At 31.8% G+C, this 23,747-nt stretch overlaps 1 protein-coding gene across 1 annotated transcript; it reads right to left on the reverse strand.

Annotated features, from left to right (window-relative positions):
- Nucleotides 1–4,249: 4,249 nt before the first annotated feature.
- LOC114333292 (endothelial differentiation-related factor 1) lies at nt 4,250–5,100 on the reverse strand. Its single transcript, XM_028283152.2, has 2 exons — nt 4,868–5,100; nt 4,250–4,814 (listed from the first exon to the last, which is right to left on the reverse strand). Exons 1-2 carry the CDS (start codon nt 4,989–4,991, stop codon nt 4,495–4,497), a joined length of 444 nt encoding a protein of 147 aa, XP_028138953.1. The 5' UTR covers nt 4,992–5,100; the 3' UTR covers nt 4,250–4,494.
- Nucleotides 5,101–23,747: the final 18,647 nt, after the last annotated feature.

Consider the following 23,747-nt stretch of genomic DNA (forward strand, 5'->3'; position numbering starts at 1 on the left):
TTGCACAACTGCGTAAGTACTAAAGAAAAATCTAAAATAATTAAAAAATTGACTATGAAAATGAGCATAATTTTCTATATCCTTAACTTATGCCTCACAGTATACATAACCATCCACGACTGTTCACTAAAAAATCGACTATGAAAATGAGGATAATTTTCTATATCCCTAACTTATGACTAGCAGTATACATAACAACCATCCACACATAACCACGATTGACCGATTTGAGGTTGTGAGCAGAAACTTTATGAGAAAAGACAGAAAACATGGAAAGACTTATTATCCAAGGAAAGGTTGGAGGCCAAAGATCAAGGGGAATATCCATCTACCAAATTACGGGAATATGCAAAAGACCTATGCATGAGTTAAAAGAGATAGAAATCTTTGGAGACAGACAATACATCACTATGACCACTACACTCTCTCCGGGGATCAAGACTGAGGAGACAGAGATCTGATAAAAAAAATACAACATAATGTATTCTCTATTAGAAAACACTTTACATGGGTTTCCCAATATCTGTTGCTTGTGTATCAAGAAGAGGAAAACTCATAAGCAAACAAAACTTAGAAATCAATGGCTTACTTTCTAACTTCCCCTCTTAAATAGCATTGGTCAATTGTTTTCAGTCAGAATAAATATTAAATAGATAGATTTATATAGGTGAGTACCAACATTACAGTCAAAACCGTTTATAACGAACTTCAGGGGACTGGTGGTTTTTGTATGTTGTAGCCAGTGTTCTCTGTAGGCTGTTATATATGTTATAACGAACAGGTTGCTATAAACGATATTACACAAAAATGTGTAACTTAATCTATACCTATAATATGTTATAACATATTACACATAATATTTAACATATCGATGGCTTAGTGTGAAAACCTCGTATCTCATTAAACTACAATTTTACAGGAGAGGCAAAAAACTGATTTTCTGCATAATATAACCTAAAACCAAAAATTACCGCTACATATTTTTAATTCGAGCACATTGAGACAAATATCTGATATTGGCCTAGAGCTAAAAGTGTTAAATGTTGCTATTAAATTGGAAATACAAATATTAACTATGAAAAACACGTAAATATCCTTGCAGTATATAGAGCCCTTGACCAAGTAACTATATAAAAATAATGCACTGTGTTCAGAACAGCATGGCTTTCGATCCGGAAGATCAACAGAGGGGGCTACTGAAGTATTTATGGAATCTGTCTATAGGCACCTTGATGATGGTCTTCTTGTAGTGGGTATCTTCTTTGATCTTTCCAGAGCATTCGACAGTCTTAAATTTGAATTTGTCCTTAACAAATTGTATGTCCACGGAATAAGAGGTAACATGTTAAATTTATTGAACTCATATCTTCTGGAGAGGAAATTCTATGTTGAATTAAACAAGGAAAGGTCAGACATCTTCAGTGTAGATGTAGGAGTGCCGCAGGGATCTGTGTTGGGACCACTGCTATTTCTTATTTTTGTCAATGACCTACCCGATCATATTACTCATGACCACATTGTAATGTACGCAGATGACTCATCTGTGATTGTATCAGCACATACATACGTAGAGCTTCAAAATAGAGTGTCAAGGGTTATCAGATTATTCCAAACATGGTGTACACAAAACTTGCTACAACTGAATATTGATAAAACATCGTATATACATTTTAGATGCAAACGAAATATGCCAGTTGTGTCTATTCCTGAAATTGTGAATATTCCAAACATAAAATTTTTAGGTGTATTCTTGGACCAGTTTATGAGTTGGGATGTTCACGTTGAATATGTTAATAAGAAACTAAATTGTTCATTCTATGCTTTAGTACAGTTGAAGAGAACACTCAGTATTAAAACTCTCATTAATGTATATTATTCTTTGGTTTATTGTCACCTTACTTATAATGTTACGTTATGGGGTAATTCCACAAAATCAGACACAGTGTTTATTAAACAGAAGAGAATTATTAGACTTATCTTCAATATTCCTTTTGGGCATACTTGTAAGCAAGTTTTCATTAATAACAATATCTTACCGTTGCCTTCCATATATATCTTGAAATCCATATTGTATATTAAGCATAATTTACATTCATTCAAGAGAAATTCTGATTTACATGCATACTCAACTAGGAATGCCAATCAGTTTGTTACTGTTGGTCACAAACTATCCAAATTTGAGAAGTCCACAGATTATGTGGGGGTCAGGCTATATAATCATCTTCCAAATGAAGTTAGATCTTTGCATCCGGTGAAATTCAAAAGAGTTGTGAAAAGTATACTATGTAAACATGCATTCTACAGTGTAGAAGAATACTTAGCAACTAGATTGCTGTTATGAGTTCTGTCTAATATTAATAATTTTCATATTTATCAATGTACATTATGTTAAATCTAAAATTTAAGTGTATGTATAGGTATTTGATTATGTGTCTGTGACTATATTGTGTTGTATATCTGACGTGTATATCCATCTTTATGATGGCAGCTGTAAAGCTATACCAATAAAGTATTCTATTCTATTCTATTCTATGATAACCTCGTATATCTTGATATATGTGTTTTTCATCTTAAATGAGATTGTGTTCATTATTATTTACGAGGTTTTCATTTTTCAGAACATATTGCACACCTCCAAATACTAGACTGATACAGTACAAATCTTTTGATTTAAGGTTCATAAAGTGTTTCTGTACGCAGGACTACCTTTTACTGTTCACAAAAAACATTTCTCCAAATCGAATCTCTCAAACAAATACTCCAAATTAAGTACCAAAGTCTTGGTTATAAATATACGTGGTATTCACACTAAATCAAGAGAGCAATTGATATACATGGTTTCTTTTTTCGGCTGTAGAAAATAGTCTAGTGTATTTGGATTTTTTCTAACAGTTGTAAATCGTGAGATACAAGGTTTTCAAACTAAAACCACCAAAATGTCATTTTTGAAAAAAAAAATGAGATACGAGGTTTTCACACTAAGCGATCGATATGTGTTTATTGTACTTACGTAAATCTAAATATGTACATACATACATATAATAATATGTATTGGAATGAGTACAGGTAGTCAATAAACAATACTCATAATATAACGGGTTCTCAAAATCGTATTATAAAAATGTAGGCACACATAAACTATTTATTTTTAAAATTACCAAATAATGTAAACAAAATCTTGTAATACCATGGAGCCGCCTAAGAAGTCTAATTAGTGTCTAAAGGACTTACACGTGGACCCAGCCAGGATGTAATACCATCACAAACATAAATTAATAAAACCTTCCTTTTCATTTCTTGGTAATATCGGTAACTCGGAGAGATACAACAATACAATGCCCATTTTCATAACTTTGCAGGAAAGCAATTTTAACCCGGCACCTGCCACATGGGGTGCTACGAGCACCCCATAACACATTTTTATCAAATATTTGGTATTTCAAGTTTGGTAACGGAGCTGTGCATCATTTTTTTGTATTGTTGATAAACAGGTCAAATTTACATTTTTTATTGAAATAACTGATTAATATAGACTCTATACTCACAATATCTTAATTTTTTTAGATATTATACTTGACTTCATTTATTATGGCTTGGTACTTCAGTACTTGCTAATTTGCTTATAACACCTTTTTCATTTTATTTTTAACTTTTATAACATATTAGTGGCTAATAAGTTAATAAAACATGTTTTTTTATATTCTTGTGTTACTCAACACATTATTTTGTTTTTTAAACAAGTAGATCACAGAAAATTTTAAAGGGGTGCTGTGAGCACCCCACGTGACAGTCGGCGCCTTGCAAAGCCACGTGGCAGGTGCCGGGTTAAACTTTTTCCAACAAAGTGTCATTGCTACAGCTATTTATTGAGGTGTGAAAACAATATTATATTAGAACATTGTCTCTATTGTCATTTAAATCATGCATTCGTTATTTATATTACATAATATTATTCATTGTTTATTATATAGTGTGTAAAAAGGTCATAATTGAAAAAGATGGATGTTGTATCTTTCCGAGGTACAGATATGTATGTTGTAACCAATATTTCAACTGCTATTTTTCCAAGAAATATGTTCACTTTAACCGATTTGTTCGTTATAAGCAATATAAATGCTTTCTTTATGTCATTTTACGGGACCTACTATTTTGTTCGTTATATCCGATTGTATGTTATAGCCAGTGTCATTATAAACGATTTTGACTGTATATTATAGAAATTAAATCATTCTGAAAGAAAATAAACCAATCCATTCGGGTGTGTTCAAACCACCAATTTATTTTTTTATTTAAACAGTTAATATTAATTTTATTACAGTAGCGGTACACAGAGATTTTATTTCTAAAAAACAACTTAACATTTAATATTAACCCTACATATGGGTGTAAGATTGCAAGGGTTCTTACAGTAAATGCAGGAATCCTAGAAGTGAACTATTATTTAGGTAGAAAAACCTTAATCAAAATTGTTATGTTATTCCCCCAGGACCTCACCTACTTTTTGTTTCCTGGGGGCAGTACTACTGGTAGTCCACGATCTTTTCCTCTGAGTTTAATTCCGATGATACGTTCAATTTTACCAATAATTGCATTGTTTGGTATACCTCGGCCGGCTTCATAGTCTGTTATAACTTGTGGTTTTTCGTTAATTTTTGTGGCAAGGTCTTTTTGGCTGAGCCCCTTTGACTGACGACCCTGTTGGATCAACTTTCCTACATCCAGTGATATGGATTCATGTTTCAGTTCTTCTGTTTCCCTATCCAATTTAGCAGTATTTTTTGTTGCTACATGTTGTTTATTACTACCGGCACCCCCTAAAAGGTAACATTATGGTATAAAAATAAAAATAACATAGTCATTATCTTACACTTTAACTGCGTGTCGACAGCTACTCCTTGGCGACGAGCTGCATTTATTGCTTGCTCACTTTTCATTGTGGAAGCTTTAGGTGCTCTTTTCTTTAAAACAGTCACTGTATCCCAATCAGCCATGGTTTTTATTTAATATTAAAAATATATCTATAAAATGAAGTAATCTAATGCAATATTGAAAGTTCCAGATATTATTCTTCTTCTTTTTTTTTTGTTGTAACTTGTTGTCTACTGTCACTGTCAATTAATTGTTCCGTTGACATGTTGGCAACAGTAGTCAGAAGCTACCTGTGGCTTTTAACTTTCGATTAAGGCCAGATAGATAAAATATTCAAATACAGTTCTTCCATCGGATCTTTGCACATGCATGAAATTAGTTATTATGTATTTTTTTTATATATAATTATGTTTATTTACAATCTACATCATTTAAAGAGTATTAAGTAAATGTGTTCCATATTTTTGGGCATGAAGAAGAGACAATGATGTCTCCTATTTATACACCAGGGTAGAAAAATAAATATGAGCGATTTCAGGGTAAAAATCAATACAGGTATTTGAAGGTACTAAATCGTAGGGGGGAGATAGTTAATTAAAAATACATACAGAGGTACTCGTAAATCGACCTCATTTTTTTTATAAACAAAGGCCAAACTCACGGTTCTTAGACATTACTAATAAAGTCTAATAACCGTGGGCCAAACTCAGAAAATATTGCTTTTTGCCTATTGGCTCCGTGCGTCTCCCCTCTACTTACAGTCACGTGACACCATAGAAAAAAGTGTTGTGTGATTTGGTAGAATGCGATCTTACCCTTCAAAAAATATGTCACGTATTTCAGCACCTGGAAAATTGGAAGGATACTACAAATCTGGCCTCCACATAAGTGGTCTGTAGCTTCGACATGATAGGTGTGAAATTTTAAACGTTCTTGCTGTTGATTGGATAGGAAGGGTAGTGTTATCTAGCCTCCACGCTAGGTACACCATAGCCTCCATACGGTACTTCCAATATTTAATATTATTTTATTCAAGTGGACAATAAAGGTAAAACACAAACAACTTTTGTTTCTTAATTATTTATTTATACAATAATGTGACATTTTACATAGAAATATGAGTATTTAATTTCGATTAAATATATGTTTACTTGTTGAATTTATCGGCTGCACACAACAGCTGATCGGCCATTAGACTCAACAACAATACGCGAAATAAAATGTGTATTTTAAAACTGTTTGATAAACAGTACCTACAATCAGAAAAACTTACCTTTAAAAAGGTACTCGATCATGAAATAACAAAAATATCAAAAAACACGACTGAATATCAGCTTTTTATGGTGACACAAACTAAACACAAACACCAAACACATCAAATAACCGACCATATAAAATAAGTGAACGACAACGAACGAACGAACACGAACACAGATTACAGATTCACAGATAGCGCAGGATTTGTCAAAAGTCATGTTCCACCAATCACAATGCCGACATCAGCGCCTCTGACTAAACGGAAGGAAAATAAATACGATTACATGTTTTTTATTAGAGTTAGCGGGGCATGCGTGACACGCTGTCAGATTTTGTAAGGACGTTTTAACATTGAGTCTTATGGGATTATTTTGTTAAACTTGAATATTTTATTTTGTAGTGATAATAACCGAATACAATTGTTAGAATTCATTAGTTATTAATTTATAGTGCAACAAAAATATTTTCTTTTTAGGGGTTATGTATACAAAATCAAACTGATAATCAATATTGGAAAGTGAAGAATTTATATCAAATTAAGTGCGTTTTTATTTTCTGTTTATATTAATACATAGTATCACTAGCGTGACACGGCATTGTTTTTAAATATCTCATTTAAACATACACAAAGCGTCCTTATAAAATTTCAAAAAACCGCCACCCTGAGCAGGTCGGTCGATTATGCTTTGACACTTTGTTAACGCTCGGAGCGAATAGCATTTTTAGTATCACATTTACAGCAAAAGTTGTATTACGAAAGTTGTGTATCAAGAAAAAACGATTAATTTGAACTTTTACAAGTTAAAATCCATAAAGAATTAACCGAGATAATTGCAAAAAACGACGTTTTTTGCACTATTTTATTGTAAATGTTAATAACTTTTAAAAAATAGGCCTTAAGGAACTGATGATTATACCTTGACCATAAGGTAACTAAGCGCCTTTTTTAGTGTACAAAATTTCAAGATTTGTTTGTTAGTTTAGAGTTAGGTTAAATGTTTATCCCAGACATAGAATATTTAAACATTCATTCTTGCCCAAGGAGTATTTTCAGAGCTTTTTGGCAAAGAGTTCTTGCAATGAGTTCTTAAAGACTCAAAGTACTAAGAAAGTTTAAAAAAATAATATATTTCTTTTTTAAATGTTGTTAAACAAGTCGATAAAAAATGGTGAGTTTTTCCTTATAATCAATTATAATATTTTTGTCATTTTTTCTAATAAATAATTATAATTGGTTGTACCAAAAAGCTGGTAAAAAACACACATTAAAAAAGAAAAACAAACTTTCTAGGACCAATAATAGCCAAGTTATACTTTTTTTTTGAAAAATCACATCTCTATTTTTTATAAATATTGAGAGTTGAAATTTTTACAGAATGATAATTAATATATCTATATTTGATATTGCAATTGATAAGTACGGAATATCTTCTATTTCAAATGAGTAATAACCTTTAAAGTGAAGTTACTCACGCTGACTGAGCTGGGACCGTGTGATGTGGTAGAATGTCGGAGTCCAGTTTCACGCGTCGAGATTTTGCTATAGAAAGTTCAATTTGGAGCGCTTGAAAATTTTTACAATATCTCAGCTTCCAGAGAATGTAGAGCCTTCATTTTTTTTAAATTGGGGTAACTCGACGAAAGAATAACAACTAGCTAATTTTCATTTACCGGAAAAATCGGAAAATTCTGGAAAATGGACTTTATTATTCAACATTCTTTTACAACGGTAACACTAATATATTTTGATAAATATTTTCATAAAATATTATAAATTGGTGAATAAATATTAAAATATAATAATTATAGTATATATTTATTTATATACAGGGTGGCTCATTTTATTCTCCTTGGTGTCTGTACGGAAAACGACTTGATTTAAAAAAATTTCTTCGTAGAAATATACAGGGCCATTAACACTACAATCTAAAAATAATGTGAAATATACAGGGTGCTTCAAAAAGGAGTGGTATATCAAAGATATATTTTTTATGGAACACCCTACACCTGATGAAATTTTTAAATTGCCCTTAAAAAATAAGCTAGACTATATCTAAATACAAAGTGTTTTGATTTATTTCAATTTTTATAAAAGTGTAAAGTTTTAGAAAAATAAATATTTACGAATCTAAGAATCGGTGACAATTTGTTTCTTGGATCTTCATAATAGACTATAGACTATTCAGTAGGTATATTTAAACAGATGTTTATTGTAACAAAATTTATAATTACTTAATCGTACATTTTTAGATTTAAAATTAATTGAAAACAAAAACGTTCTCAAATTGAAAAAAAAAATGATGTATAGATTATTTATTGATCTTCGTTAATTCTACACAGTTTTTGTACATGTTCATTAATTTCTTCCCCATTATCCATAATTTCTTAAAATAAATCAAATGTACCGAACTTTGCATAAATTGCAAAGATGACACTGACAAAAAAGAGGCTACAACCTTTTGAGAGTTATTATAAGGTTTGTTCCAACATGAACTTTTGGACGGTCCAGAAACCGTCACGAAACTACTTGTACCGTTTGTTGTGCGCATGTTCGTAATTGTATCGCCCAGTTATCGTCCCATGACGGTAATCATATATTTGTCATTTTTGTTGGTGACAGCTTGTGTGCTTTTAGTCGATCAAAGGCTCAAAAACTTTAAAGAATTAAATCCTAGTGCGCAAGTCAGTCCAACCAGCACATTATGCATTTGCCCGATTACTGAAATGATCATCACGAAACCGTCACCGAAAGATCACAATTCTTGTTGGAACAGTGGGAAGAACGATCCGATGACGATCATATTTTTGTTGGAACGGATTTTGTTTACTGCGCAGAAGCGTTACTGTTTCGTGACGGTTCTCGGTCGTGTTGGAACAAACCTATAGATGACGAAAGTGAAGTTGAAGATTTGTTTAAAAAGATTAGGGATAATGTTGAAGAAATTAATGAACCTGTACATTACCTGTATAGAATTAACGAAGATCAATAATTATAATCTATATATATATATATATATATATATATATATATATATATATATTGATGTGATCTTGGTTATTGATATGAGATAATATTTTTATATGTCATTTAATTTAATCAATGCATTAATAATAATCTAATTAATTTACCAGATCACATATCAATATGTTTTCAATCTCAGGGCTTTTTATAAAATTAATTACTTACATACGTGGCTTCTAAGTATTTCTCAATGGTTCCTAATCGGGATAGGAAAGAAAAGAGTAAAATAATAACACATATGGGTTACAATTGTAATCAAAATATTGTTTATTTTATTTAAATGGCAATCACTGCTTAATATTTGCTATATCTTATTATTCTTAAACATAACATTTACACATGGGAATCTTATTTCCTTTTGGTTTCCAATTGAAAGTTTTTATTAACATTTAACTATTATGATTTATTAGCAACAATTCTATTTAAGTTTGATGAAGCTTTTCTGATATTATTGATTATGTTTCTTCAATTTTAAATGTGGTATTTAATACGAAAAACCCATACATTCATGTCCAAACAAATGAGACTGACCTTTTTCTGGTGAACTGAGAATGTCTTCACACAAGACCCGTTTCCTGCTATCCTTGGCTGCAATCAAAACCTCGTCCTGGCTTCCAGTAATGTTCTCCTCTGAAACTAGCTCGTATAGCTCTCGTTTCCTGCTTCTGTCGTGATGCTGTGTTCTACCTTTTTCGAAACTGCAATCAGCTACCGGGAACTCTTGGCTCAAGGAGGTTCTTTTACTCTCAACCTGGCCTACCTCTCGTTCCACGATAGATACTCCACACTCACGGAACTACACCGGCTTTCTCACTCTCCGTACACTACCGTCTACTACTCGACTTCACTTCTCGACAGCTCAAAACATTCTGATCTCTATTTGTCATTCATTCACCTACTTTCTAAATATCCCTTCCAGATTCACAAATCAAACTTCCACCACCAACTATCATTCGCAGTATTCCTCAAAACCAATTTTTAATCTTTCTAAATATGCTTAATGGATTTCAAAAGAAAAATAGTTAATTCCCATTCTAAAATTACTTTCTACTAATTACAAAATTTAATGATCTATTATCTACTTCAACTGAGTCTTATTTAGCATAAGCTAATGATCGAACCTTCCGCGAACTACGATAATGACCTATTATCGATTTCACTTCAGTTTTATTTAGCATAGGCTAATGATCGAACCTTCCGCGAACAACGATAATGGTACGCCATTCACTTTGTTTATTCTAAGCGCATTTTCCCGAGTTTCGTTTAATCACTTCTTAAAATTAAATATAACAATTTGTTGTATACAGGTTGTTCTAAATTTATATGCCCGTGGTTGAGAAAATTGAAAATATTTTATATTAAATTGAATTTTGTTTATAATTATTAAAATTTAATTTTCATATCAAATAGAAATATAACAAATCCCCGCCTTGTATGCGATAAAATTTATCTGCATTTTTAAATAAATTTTCTCGAGGCAAAACCAACTACCTGTATATTTCCTTACTTTAATCTACGTCTTATATCCTAACTTACTATCTACTTCATGTAATTCTGTCTTTTATTCGTGATATTTGTATACATCGTGAATATTATAAATTCCTCGGATCTTTTCCGAGTTCCTGTGCCTCAACTCATAACTATTTATCCCATTTTCATTATTTACGATGTACGGGCCTTCGAAAACAGGCATCAACTTTGCGCAAATGCCCCCAGGAAGATTTGATACTCGTAATGCCCTCACGAGTACTTTTTCACCCTTTTGGAAAGTCACTGGTCTTCTTTTTCTATTTTGTTCCTGTCTTTGGATATATTTTTCGTTGCTTCGCCGTAACCTTCTCTGTACGGTTTCAATCACCTGTTGATATTCTTTTGGCTCTTGGTCTTCCCATGGCCTTATCGGCAGTACACCCTTCATGATGTATTCTGGGGTCTCTTTTGTTACTGTGCTCGGAATTGTATTTAGATACCTTTCTATTTCCGCCATTTTCCTGTCCCAGTGGCGATGTTGACCATCTGTTGCAATGCGAAGAAATTTCGTCACTTCCTGTATGAATCGTTCCGACGGATTACTCTGTGGATGCCTGATGCTGACAAAATTTGTCTCTATTCCTCGTTCTCGAAGTTGTCCCTTGAAACGATCATTTCGGAAATACGTTGCATTGTCCAGTAGAATCTTTTTTGGTGTTCCTACTATGGCTATAAAATTGTCGATTTTTCTTAATATTTCTTCCCCCTTTGTGGTGCGGCAACTATATAATTTTACGTATTTTGAAAACACATCCACCATTACCAGAATATGTTTGTTCCTTTTAGTGGTCATAATTAGATCGCTTAACATATCTATTGCTACAATGTCTAGTTTGTTTCGGGCTTCAATATTTTTGGCAACATTTTCGTTTTTGAAATTCCGACTCTTATATTTTTGACATACATCGCACTTCTGGGTAATTTCCTTTGCAATGCGGTAATCCTGTCGGCTGATGTAATTTTCCCTAAAAACGAGCCAAACTTTTCTGCTACCGATATGCCCATTGTCCTCATGTAATTTCTTTATTATCTTTTCGGCCAATGTCTGTGTCACTAAATATAGTTGCTTTCCGTCTATTCTCTTAAAATATATGTTATTTTCTACTTCCGCTCTTCTTTTCTCTCTTTCCTCTAGGTCTTCCTGGTTTGTCCTTATCTCATTTAATGAATATATCCCTTCTTCTTGTATTAATCTATTTAGTCCCACCTGTAGAGTAATTGTTTCCTTTTTTCCGGTGTCCTCATCCCGTGTTAGAGCGTCGGCTATTATGTTGTCTTTTCCTTTTATATATCGGAACTCAAAATCATACTCCTGTAATAATAGAATGCCTCTATGTATTCTATTATTTACTAATCTATTCTTCATGATATGTACTAAAGCTGCATGGTCTGTTTCGATTGTGAATTTTGCTCCCAATAAGTAAAACCTCAATTTGTTTACGCAATATAGTACACTGGCAAACTCCAATTCTGTAACACTATATTTTCTCTCATGTGTTTTAGTCACTCGAGATATAAAACATATCGGCACTTCTTGGTCGTTTTGTATTTGAGACAGAACTCCTGCAAATTTTTGTATGGACGCATCAGTTCGGAGTATAAAAGGTAAATTGTAAATAGGGTGGTATATTTTCGTTCCTTTTGCGAATTCTCGTTTTAATGTTTCGAAAGCTTCCTCCTGTTCTTCTTTCCAATTCCATTTTATTCCTTTTTTAAGCAATTTTATCAGAGGGATTTCCTTTTGGCTCAAATCGGGAATCAGCTTTTTAAAATAATTTATCGTGCCAAGAAAACCTCTCAATGTTTTCAAATTCGTTGGTCTTGGGTATTCATCTATGAGCTTGACTCTGTCTTCGGCTAATCTTACTGTTTTGGTGTCCAATTGAAAACCCAAATACATGACTTCTTTTTGAAAAAATTGACATTTTTCAATGTTTAATTTCAATCCCGCTGTGTCCAATTCTTTCAAAATTATTTCTATGTGTTCCAGATGACTCTGAGTATCTTGTGAAAAAATTAATAAATCATCGATATAATGAACTATGAAATCTTCATGGCGATTCAAAATGGTATGTAGAGCTCGGACGAGTGCAGCACAAGCACTCTGCAATCCAAATGGCACTACCTTAAACCGGTAGACAATACCATCAATAGAAAAAGCGGTGTAGTTTCTACACTTTTCAGCTAACGGTATCAACCAAAAACTGTGTTTTAAGTCAATTTTCGAAAATATGTGTGACCCGGTGATTCTTCCAAAAATGGCCTCGATGTTTAGAGGTGATTCATATTGTGATACAGTGTGCTGGTTGATATTCCTGGCATCTAAACATAATCTCAATTCTCCATTGCTTTTCTTTACTATCACAATCGGGTTAACATACGGTGAATCACATCTTTCGATGATTTGATCTTCCAACATTTTATTTATTTCTTCTTTCACCTCTTGTCGATACTTGTATGGAATCGGGTAAGTCTTTGATCGAAAATTTCCCAAGTTTTTCACCTCAAATGAATGTTCGTACTTTTTAGCCACTCTGTTTTCCTCATTGATCAAATTTTCGTAGTTTCTTAACATCAACCGCAATTCTTTTTCTTTCCCTTCTCCACATATCAATTTTCTGTCTTTTTTTTCAGATTCTTCACACATGTTTACCATGCATTCTGCATCCTCGTTTGCATATACCTCCTCTTCAAATACCACTGTTTCAATCATATTCTTTTCACTTTCATTTTTTAGCTTTATTTCTTCTTCTCCTGAGCTCGTCTCTTCTTTTGAGGAATCCCAGGTTTCCTTTGTTTCTGATACTCTCAAATTTTCTTCTTCTGGGCTCAACTCTTCTTTTGAGGAGCCACAGGTTTCATTTTCTTTTATCCTTTTCTGACTTTTTCTCCCTTTTCTTCTTTGTCCTTGCTTCGTTGCCAAATTCATTTCCACTGTTTGTTCTTTACCTGATTCGTCCGTATTTTGTTTCTCCTGTTCCTTGTCCTGTTCCTTTTCTTTTTCTTCTGTTAGTTTCATCGTATTATTTTTAAAATCTATCACTAAATGTTTTTCTGCCAATTCGTCAACTCCTACTATCATGTCATGTGACATATTTGGCATTATTACACATTGTAGTGCATACATATTCTTACCCAGTCGTACCATTACTCGTACGCCTTCATTTATAGTTGCCAATGTCCGTTTGTTTGCGCCCACTAAATTTACCCTAGGTATTTTGTAAATTAAATTTGTTAAGTTAACTTCTTCTATTAGTTTTCTGTTGACCAATGTTATTTCCGATCCAGTATCTATCATAATTTTAATTGGTGTCTCGTTGATAAATCCATCCACAAATTTTAAATTAATTCCATTTTTCTTTTCGTTGTTTCCTGCCAATTTAATAAACTCCTTGGGGTGACAAAAGATTCCTGTTTGTTTTTTTGTTTTTAGTGAGCGCCGTCGTGAAAAGACGCCGGTTGCTCATTGTTGTTTATATTTTCGTCATAATTTCTCTCTCCGTCATATTCTTCTGTCTGGGTATTATTTACCTCTCTTCTATTTTCTCTTGGTCTGTCGGATCTGTTTCGGTTTTCTCGATATCCCTGTTCATTTTGTCTACCATTATTTCTGTTTTCTTGATTTGAGCGTGTGGTGTTTCTATTCTGGTATTCTCGATTTCTGTCCTCATTCCATTGCATATTTCTTTGTTCATAATTTCCTCTTCCGTTGTCTCTATTTTCGTTTTCCCTTCTGGGATTAAAATCTCGTCTTGTATAGTCCCTCCTATTTTGATTTCTATCTCTGTAATCTTGTGTGTCTCGGGGCCTGTAATCTTCTCGCGACCTTCTTGATTTTCTTTCTCTTAGACGTGATTCTCTTATTTGTAGGAATTGGCATAAACTATCTATGTCTTTGTAATTTTGCAATGTGATATGGTCTTCCAGCGTTTCCTCGAAATGTCTTGCAATCAGTTCGACTAATTGTTCCGATGAGTAATTATATTGTAAATGTTTTGCATTATTGTAAATTTGCAAAGCATATGTCCTTTCTGATACACCCATCCTATCATTGTATTTCCCATTTTGCAATTCCTTGTTAATTTCCAATTGTTGGACCTTTCCCCAGAAATAATTCAAAAATTTTTGTTCAAATTGTTGCCAATTGCCGAATTCTTCTTCTTTGCTATCGAACCATAGGCTTGCTTCATATTTGAGATGGTTTCTGATAGTTTCTTTTGCTGTTTCGAAATTTCCGATGTGCTGTATTTTCTTTTTCAGGCTATTTATGAACGGCACTGGGTGTAATCATCTTACATCCCCGCCAAACCTTATCCTCACGTCATCTGTGCTATGTATAACCATTTCTCTTCTTTTTCCGACATTCTGTTGCGTATTGATTTCCGCAATCTTTCTTTCCACTTCTTCTATGTCTGCTTGAATAGCGTTTTGCAACTTGTTTTCCAAACTTTCCATTTCTTTTTTCTGGCAATTCGTTATCTCCTTTATTTTATTTTGAATTTTCATTTCTTGTTCTTTCATCTCGTTTTTCATTGTTGTTAAACATCCTTTTACTTCCTTTTCTATGCGTTCCTCCATTTTCTTGTTGTTCTCTTCTATTGCTTGTTTCATTTTTTGTTGTGTTTCATCCATTTTTTTATCCAATTTTTGTTGTGTTTCATCCATTTTTTGTTGTGTTTCATCCATTTTCTGTTGTGTTTCATCCATTTTTTGATCCAATTTTTGTTGTGTTTCCTCCATTTTTCGTTGTGTTTCCTCCATTTTTTGATCCATTTTTTGTTGTGATTCATCCATTTTCTTTGATGTTTCTTCCTGATTTTTATCCATTGCTTGTTTTGTTTCCTCCTGATTTTTATCCATTGTCCTTTTTGCTTCATCCATTGCTTGTTTTGTTTCTCTTTGATTGTCATCCAGTTTTTGTGACTGGAGTTGCATCAGTTGTAATAGTTTATCTATTCCTGATAAGTCTTGCTGTTCTGATGCCATGATTGTCGTGTCTAAAATATCTTCTTGGTCTGAATGTTCTTTTTGTTTTTTGTTGTTTTTGCTTTGGCTTCTTGTCACAGACATTTGTTTTCAAGAAGTACTGTCCCCGCCAAATATGAAATTTTACTAGTATGTTACCAAGACGACTTTTTCTCACCCAAATATTATAAATTGTCAATAAATATATCAAATGTAAATATCGTAAAAATAAAATATTAAATCAGTTATGTAAAATTTGTACCTAAAGAGATCTAAAATTTTATGTTATCAAATGTAAGTATCTCACTTTTTACCACAGGCATATAAATTTTCAAATACCGGCTTTACTCTTTCTATCCTTCAAATTTGCCACTAGAAATACTTTACAATGCTTTCCACGTTGGACGACAGTTGATGTGATCTTGGTTATTGATATGAGATAATATTTTTATATGTCATTTAATTTAATCAATGCATTAATAATAATCTAATTAATTTACCAGATCACATATCAATATGTTTTCAATCTCAGGGCTTTTTATAAAATTAATTACTTACATACGTGGCTTCTAAGTATTTCTCAATGGTTCCTAATCGGGATAGGAAAGAAAAGAGTAAAATAATAACACATATGGGTTACAATTGTAATCAAAATATTGTTTATTTTATTTAAATGGCAATCACTGCTTAATATTTGCTATATCTTATTATTCTTAAACATAACATTTACACATGGGAATCTTATTTCCTTTTGGTTTCCAATTGAAAGTTTTTATTAACATTTAACTATTATGATTTATTAGCAACAATTCTATTTAAGTTTGATGAAGCTTTTCTGATATTATTGATTATGTTTCTTCAATTTTAAATGTGGTATTTAATACGAAAAACCCATACATTCATGTCCAAACAAATGAGACTGACCTTTTTCTGGTGAACTGAGAATGTCTTCACACAAGACCCGTTTCCTGCTATCCTTGGCTGCAATCAAAACCTCGTCCTGGCTTCCAGTAATGTTCTCCTCTGAAACTAGCTCGTATAGCTCTCGTTTCCTGCTTCTGTCGTGATGCTGTGTTCTACCTTTTTCGAAACTGCAATCAGCTACCGGGAACTCTTGGCTCAAGGAGGTTCTTTTACTCTCAACCTGGCCTACCTCTCGTTCCACGATAGATACTCCACACTCACGGAACTACACCGGCTTTCTCACTCTCCGTACACTACCGTCTACTACTCGACTTCACTTCTCGACAGCTCAAAACATTCTGATCTCTATTTGTCATTCATTCCCCTACGTTCTAAATATCCCTTCCAGATTCACAAATCAAACTTCCACCACCAACTCTCATTCGCAGTATTCCTCAAAACCAATTTTTAATCTTTCTAAATATGCTTAATGGATTTCAAAAGAAAAATAGTTAATTCCCATTCTAAAATTACTTTCTACTAATTACAAAATTTAATGATCTATTATCTACTTCAACTGAGTCTTATTTAGCATAAGCTAATGATCGAACCTTCCGCGAACTACGATAATGACCTATTATCGATTTCACTTGAGTTTTATTTAGCATAGGCTAATGATCGAACCTTCCGCGAACAACGATAATGGTACGCCATTCACTTTGTTTATTCTAAGCGCATTTTCCCGAGTTTCGTTTAATCACTTCTTAAAATTAAATATAACAATTTGTTGTATACAGGTTGTTCTAAATTTATATGCCCGTGGTTGAGAAAATTGAAAATATTTTATATTAAATTGAATTTTGTTTATAATTATTAAAATTTAATTTTCATATCAAATAGAAATATAACAATATATATATATATATATATAATATATATATATATATATATATATATATATATATATATATATATATATATATATATATATATATATATATATTGTTTAAGGAGGAGAAAATAATTGGGTAACCAGCTGAATATGGACAAAGTGTACTCTTTTTACTTATTCCAATATATTTCGCCCACATCGTGACAACAATTCTCACTTAGTAAGTATACTGCTAATTCATCTTATGTACCTACCTAATAACCAACATTGTAGCTTTCCCTGATGATGCCCATGAAAATGGGCGAAATATATTGGAATAAGTAAAAAGAGTACACTTTGTCCATATTCAGCTGGTTACCCAATTATTTTCTCCTCCTTAAACAATTTAAATTGAGTCAGCTATTATTAAACCAAGTTTTCTATATATATATATATATATATATATATATATAATCTTTTTGTTTTCAATTAGTTTTTAAATCTAAAAATGTACGATTAAGTAATTATAAATTTTGTTACAATAAACATCTGTTTAAATAATATGCTGAATAGTCTATTATGAAGATCCAAGAAAAAATTTGTCACCGATTCTTAAATTCGTAAATATTTATTTTTTTCTAAAACTCTAAATTTTTCTAAAAATTTAAATAAATCAAAACACCCTGTACTTAGGTATAGTCTACCTTAGTCTTTAATGGCAATTTAAAAATTTCATCAGGTTCCATAAAAAAATATATCTTTAATATACCACTCTTTTTTTAAGCACCCTGTATATTTCACATTATTTTTAGATTGTAGTGTTAATGGCCCTGTATATTTCCATGAAGACATTTTTTTTTAATCAAGTCGTTTTCCGTACAGACACCAAGGAGAATAAAATGAACCACCTTGTATATAAATAGATATACAGGGTGTTTCATTAATAATTGTCCATATAGTAACTAGAGAAACCTTAGCACAAAATACGAAGATTTAACCTAAATCACTTAAATAAAATGTGGTTCCTTACCGAGTTACAGGGTGTTTTATCTAAAAATTTAAAAACTATTTTTGCTCAGCATTTTGAAAGTATTCGTCGTATCACTACCATACTTGGCAGAAAGTGCGACTACTAGACACCCTACTAATTTATGATAAACAAACTTTTCTAGTTACTACCAGAGGCGTACGACAGGGGATGGTGAATGGTTGACCCTTCTCAAATTGTACACCACTGGAGGAATTACTACTTTAGTGCCATTTTTAGATTCTCCAATACTTTCTACGTAAATAATATACTCTTCAGTGGTAACGATTAAGTCATTAGTTTTCGAGATATTTGAAGTTAAATATTAATCGGCACAGTTATTTTGATTATTTTATGATATAATTCATATGATAAAAATTTAAAAATTATTTGTACCCAGTACTTTAAAACTATTTGGCGTATCCTTATCATACTTGGCAAAAAGTACAGGTACTGTGAATCGTACTAAATTAAGATAAATTAACGTTTCTAGCTACTACCAGAGGCGTACGACAAGGGATAGTGGCTGGTTGACCCTTCCCAAATTCTACGCCGCTGACGAAATTGCTATTTTAGTGTAATTTTTTGATTTTACAATACTTTTTATGTAAATAATGTACTCTTCATTCGTAACGATAAAATGATTAGTTTTCGAGATATTTGAAATTAAAAATGAAGCGACACAATGCATTAATCAAAATAACCGTGTCTTTTCATTTTTAACTTCAAAAATCTCGAAAACTAATGACTTAATCGTTATGAATGAAGAGTATATTATTTGCATAGAAAGTATTGGAGAATACAAAAATTGAACTAAAATAGCAATTTTGCCAGTGGCGTAGAATTTGGAAAGGGTCAACCATTCACTCTCCCCCGTCGTACGCCTCTGGTAATAGCCAGAAACGTTTGTTTAACATAATTTAGTAGTTTGTACAGTATCTATACTACCTGCCAAGTATGAAAAGGATACGTCAAGTAGTTTTAAAGTGCTGAACAAAAATAGTTTTTAAATTTCTAGATAAAACACCCTGTAACTCAGTAAGCAACCACATTTTATTTAAGTGTTTTAGGTTAAATCTTCGTATTTTGTGCTAAGGTTTCTCCAGTTATTATATGGACAATTATTAATGAAACACCCTGTATACTATAATTATTATTTTTTATTATTTATTCACAAATTTATAATATTTTATGAAAATATTTATCAAAATATATTAGTGTTACCGTTGTAAATGAATGTTGAATAAAAAAGTCCATTTTCCAGAATTTTCCGATTTTTCCGGTAAATGAAAATTAGCTAGTTGTTATTCTTTCGTCGAGTTACCCCAATTTAAAAAAATGAAGGCTCTACGTTCTCTGGAAGCTGAGATATTGTAAAATTTTTCAAGCGCTCCAAATTGAACTTTATTTAGCAAAATCTCGACGCGCGAAACTGGACTCCGACATTCTACCCCATCTCCAGTGCCGGATTAACCATTAGGCGGACTAGGGGGCCGCCTAGGGCCCGGGCACTCGATGGGGCCCGCATCCCACACAAATGCATTCATTAATATTAAATTATTTAAGCAGTTATTTAAAAAAAAATTAAAATGTTAAAAAATCAAATAGGGCTAACTGAGACAAAAAAAACAAGAAAATGGTTAATTTATGATTTCCAATCAAACTCAGTTTTTGCTTTGTTTTTTGTCAAATATCAGAAAAATACAACCGACTTCAAGACAAATTAAGCAGTTATCTTCAAAGGCATTTTTATATTCCATGTTCTAATCATTACCTCAATTTGGTAATCAATTTTGCAAGCAAATTTTGATAAAAGCTGGTAATTATTTTGGTATGGTACGTTTTTTTTTTCAATTTCTACCCACCGATGGGCCTTACAGTCCATTCACTCACGGTAAAATATTGCAAAACCTCCGGATTTTAAAGAACCTTTGGATTTGAAACAAGAGCTTGGATTGACATGAAATTTGGTATAAGCATGGCTAACATGTCAAATAAAAAAGTGATATTGTGCCAATGTGTGTTTTTGCTCTACGGTTGAGTCCACCCCTTCTCGGGTGTGAAAAAATATACCGTCAAAATACGTCCGGAAGTGGATAAACTGACTAATTCTAAGCAACTTTTGTTGAATAGAGTTTTTTCATCAAGTCAATACATTTAGAGTTATTTGCAAGTGAATATCTTCATTTTTCAACAAAAGATAACACGTTTTTAAACGGTTTTTCGCAAATAACTCAAAAAGTAAGTATTTTATCGAAAAAATATTCTTAGCAAAAATATAGCTTTTAAATAATTGAAAAAATGGTGTATGTGTGCAGTCTGTAGACCCAGTAGAAGCAGAGTTGTAGCTAATGAAAAGTAGGTTCTTATTCGTCAAATTCCAAATCTAATATTTCAACGTGAAATAATCAAAAAATGCACTTTTCATGGAAACCTCATCATAACTTGTTTAAATGTTTTAAAAAAGAATTATTCTTGTTTTTTTAAAAAAAATCTATCATAAAAAGTAAGCAAGATACGTCAGAATAAAGTTGATCCCATTTTTTGGGTAAAAAAACTGGTGAAAATAACCCCCTAATCCCAAATGAAATTAATCCTTACCGCTTCACAAGCTATTTTACTTATGTATTGTTTATATGCTCTGTAAGTTTTATCGGTATAAAGTGCTTATTTATAAAAGGGCTGTAGTAGAAAGGGCTTGAACAAGTCACTAATCACGAGTGTATGTAATTTTTTTTATTTGGTTTATAATGCCTCAACAACTAATGGCCATTGGCATGGTACAGTGGATTTTTCTAATCAGGTACCTAGTGTAGTGGGTAGTGTGTGTGTTGAGTAAATGTCTAGTTACTTAGCAAAGTCGTCATTGTTTTGCAAAGGGACGCTAATTGTATCCGAACGTCTGTGGTCCCTCCGGTGAGTACCGATCCCACAAGGATAGAAACTATTTTCATTTATTAATTTTTAATAAATGAAAAATTCTCTACCCAGGGTATGCAAATTTTGAAGTCATATCTTAACCAATTTTTATCTTCCAAAAAAGCAAAAATCTGAAATATTCAGAAAATCAAAACCTATATTTTTTATTCTTTAAGATTTTTGGTACCACTAATAATAATTTTTAAGTTATTTTGAAAAAAAAAATTTTTTTTTCAAAGTTTAAAAAATTTGTTTTACTTTAAATCACAATGTTTTGAAATATAAGCACTGTGAACCGGTGAAACTTACAGATCATATAAATAATATACTTATAAGTTTTTTCAAGATTTTCATACATTTTCAAGATTTTTGTGCCAAAAAAAAAGGAATCAACATTATTTTAAGCATTACTTGCTTAATTTTGATACTTGAAATTTGTTTAAAAAAAAAACAAATATAAAACTTTTTTAACACTTAAAAAAAGTTGTGACAATTTTTCATCGAAAAGTGCTTAATTTTTTGGTACTTAATTTACGTTAAAATATTTGATTTGGAATTTGTCGAATAAGAATCTACTTTTCATTAGCTCCAGTTCTGCTAATACTGGGTCTGCATTCTTCATACTTACACCATTTTTTAAAATGTTGTATACGCTATATTTTTTCGATAAAATACTTACTTTTGGAGTTATTTGCGAAAAACCGTCTAATAAGGTGTTTTTTTTTTTGACAAAAATGAACATATTTACTCGCAAATAACTCAAAAAGTATTGACTTAGTGAAAAAACTCGATAGAACAAAAGTTACTTGGAATTAATCAGTTATCCATTATTATTTTGAATGTATGTTTTTTCACCTCCGAAGGGGTGGCACTCATACCCAGGGCAAAATCATATATCGACACAATATCCCTTTTTTTCTTTGGCATATTAGCTATGCAATATGAATGAGTAGTTGTTGCGAAATGTAAAAAAAGAAAAATGATCTTTTTTACATTGTCGTAATTTATTTTTGGAGTAACTACTTCCCAAAATAACATAAATATCTGTAAATTTGTTTTAAGTAAATGGTCGATATAAAGGGGCCTACTTCTTATGGCCGCCTAGGGCCCCATGATGCCTTAAACCGTCACTGCCCATCTCACGGTCCCAGCTCAGTGAGCGTGAGTAACTTCACTTTAAAGGGTTATTACTCGTTTTAAATAGAATATATTCCGTACTTATTAATTGCAATATAAAATATAGATATTTATCATCATTCTTTAAAAATTTCAACTCTTAATATTTATAAACACTAGAGATGCGATTTTTCAAAAAAAAAGTATAACTTGGCTATTATTGGTCCTAAAAAGTTTTATTTTTCTTTTTAATATGTGTTTTTTTACGAGTTTTTTTGGTACAACTAATTATAATTATTTATCAGAAAAAATGACAATGATATTATAATTGTTTATAAGGAAAAAACTCACCATTTTTTTATCGACTTGTTTAACAACATTTAAAAGACAAATATATTTTTTTAACGTTCTTAGTACTTTGACTCTTTAAGAACTCATTGCACTTTGTCAAAAAGCTCTGAAAATACTCCTTGGGCAAGAATTATTGTTTAAACATTTAATGTCTGGGATAAACATTTAACATAACTCGTAAACTAACAAGCAGATCTGCTTGAAATTTTGTACACTAATAAAACCGCCTAATTACCTCATGATCAAGGTATAATAAGTGCCTTACGGCCTATTTGTTAAAAGTTATTAACATTTACAAAATAGTGCAAAAAACGTTGTTTTTTGCAATTATCTCGGTTAATTCTTTATCGATTCTAACTTATAAAAATTCAAATTAATCGTTTTTCATGATACACAACTTTCGTAATACAACTTTTGCTGTAAATGTGATACATACTAAAAATGCTATAGGCAAAAAATAATATTTTCTGAGTTTGGCCTTTGTTTATAAAAAAATGAGGTCGATTTACGAGTACCTCTGTATGTATTTTTAATTAACTATATCCCCCTACTATATACTACCTTCAAATACCTGTATTGATTTTTTTCCCGTTTTTATTTTTCGACTCTGGACTATTATGTTTAAGTTTTAAAATAGGTTTTAAGGCCAGATTCTATCTAGTCTCCTTGTGGCAGGGCCATTGTGGAATAATTCACTTACTAACTGATTTTCATGGTGAGTGGTACGCTCATTTTGTGACTCCGTGGCTAGATCGATTTCTTCTCTGATGAAAGGTATATTTGTCAAAGTTTTTAACCCAATAGAAATATTAAAAATATTGAAAAATATTAAAAATATTCCTAAAAGATATTTAATTGAAAACTTATTGGACCATTTTCCTGGTAACACCTTCATGGCTTCTAAAAATGGCAAGCCA

Source organism: Diabrotica virgifera, chromosome 1, assembly GCF_917563875.1.
Source record: "Diabrotica virgifera virgifera chromosome 1, PGI_DIABVI_V3a".
Lineage (NCBI taxonomy): Eukaryota > Metazoa > Arthropoda > Insecta > Coleoptera > Chrysomelidae > Diabrotica > Diabrotica virgifera.

What these genes read in the sequence shown, in the direction of transcription:
- LOC114333292 (XM_028283152.2), bottom strand. Translation starts at nt 4,991, where the DNA reads ATGGCTGATTGGGATACAGTGACTGTTTTAAAGAAAAGAGCACCTAAA. An exon ending in TGTCGACACGCAGTTAAAGT is followed by an intron (nt 4,815 to 4,867) that starts GTAAGATAATGA and finishes GTTACCTTTTAG; the next exon opens with GGGGTGCCGGTAGTAATAAA.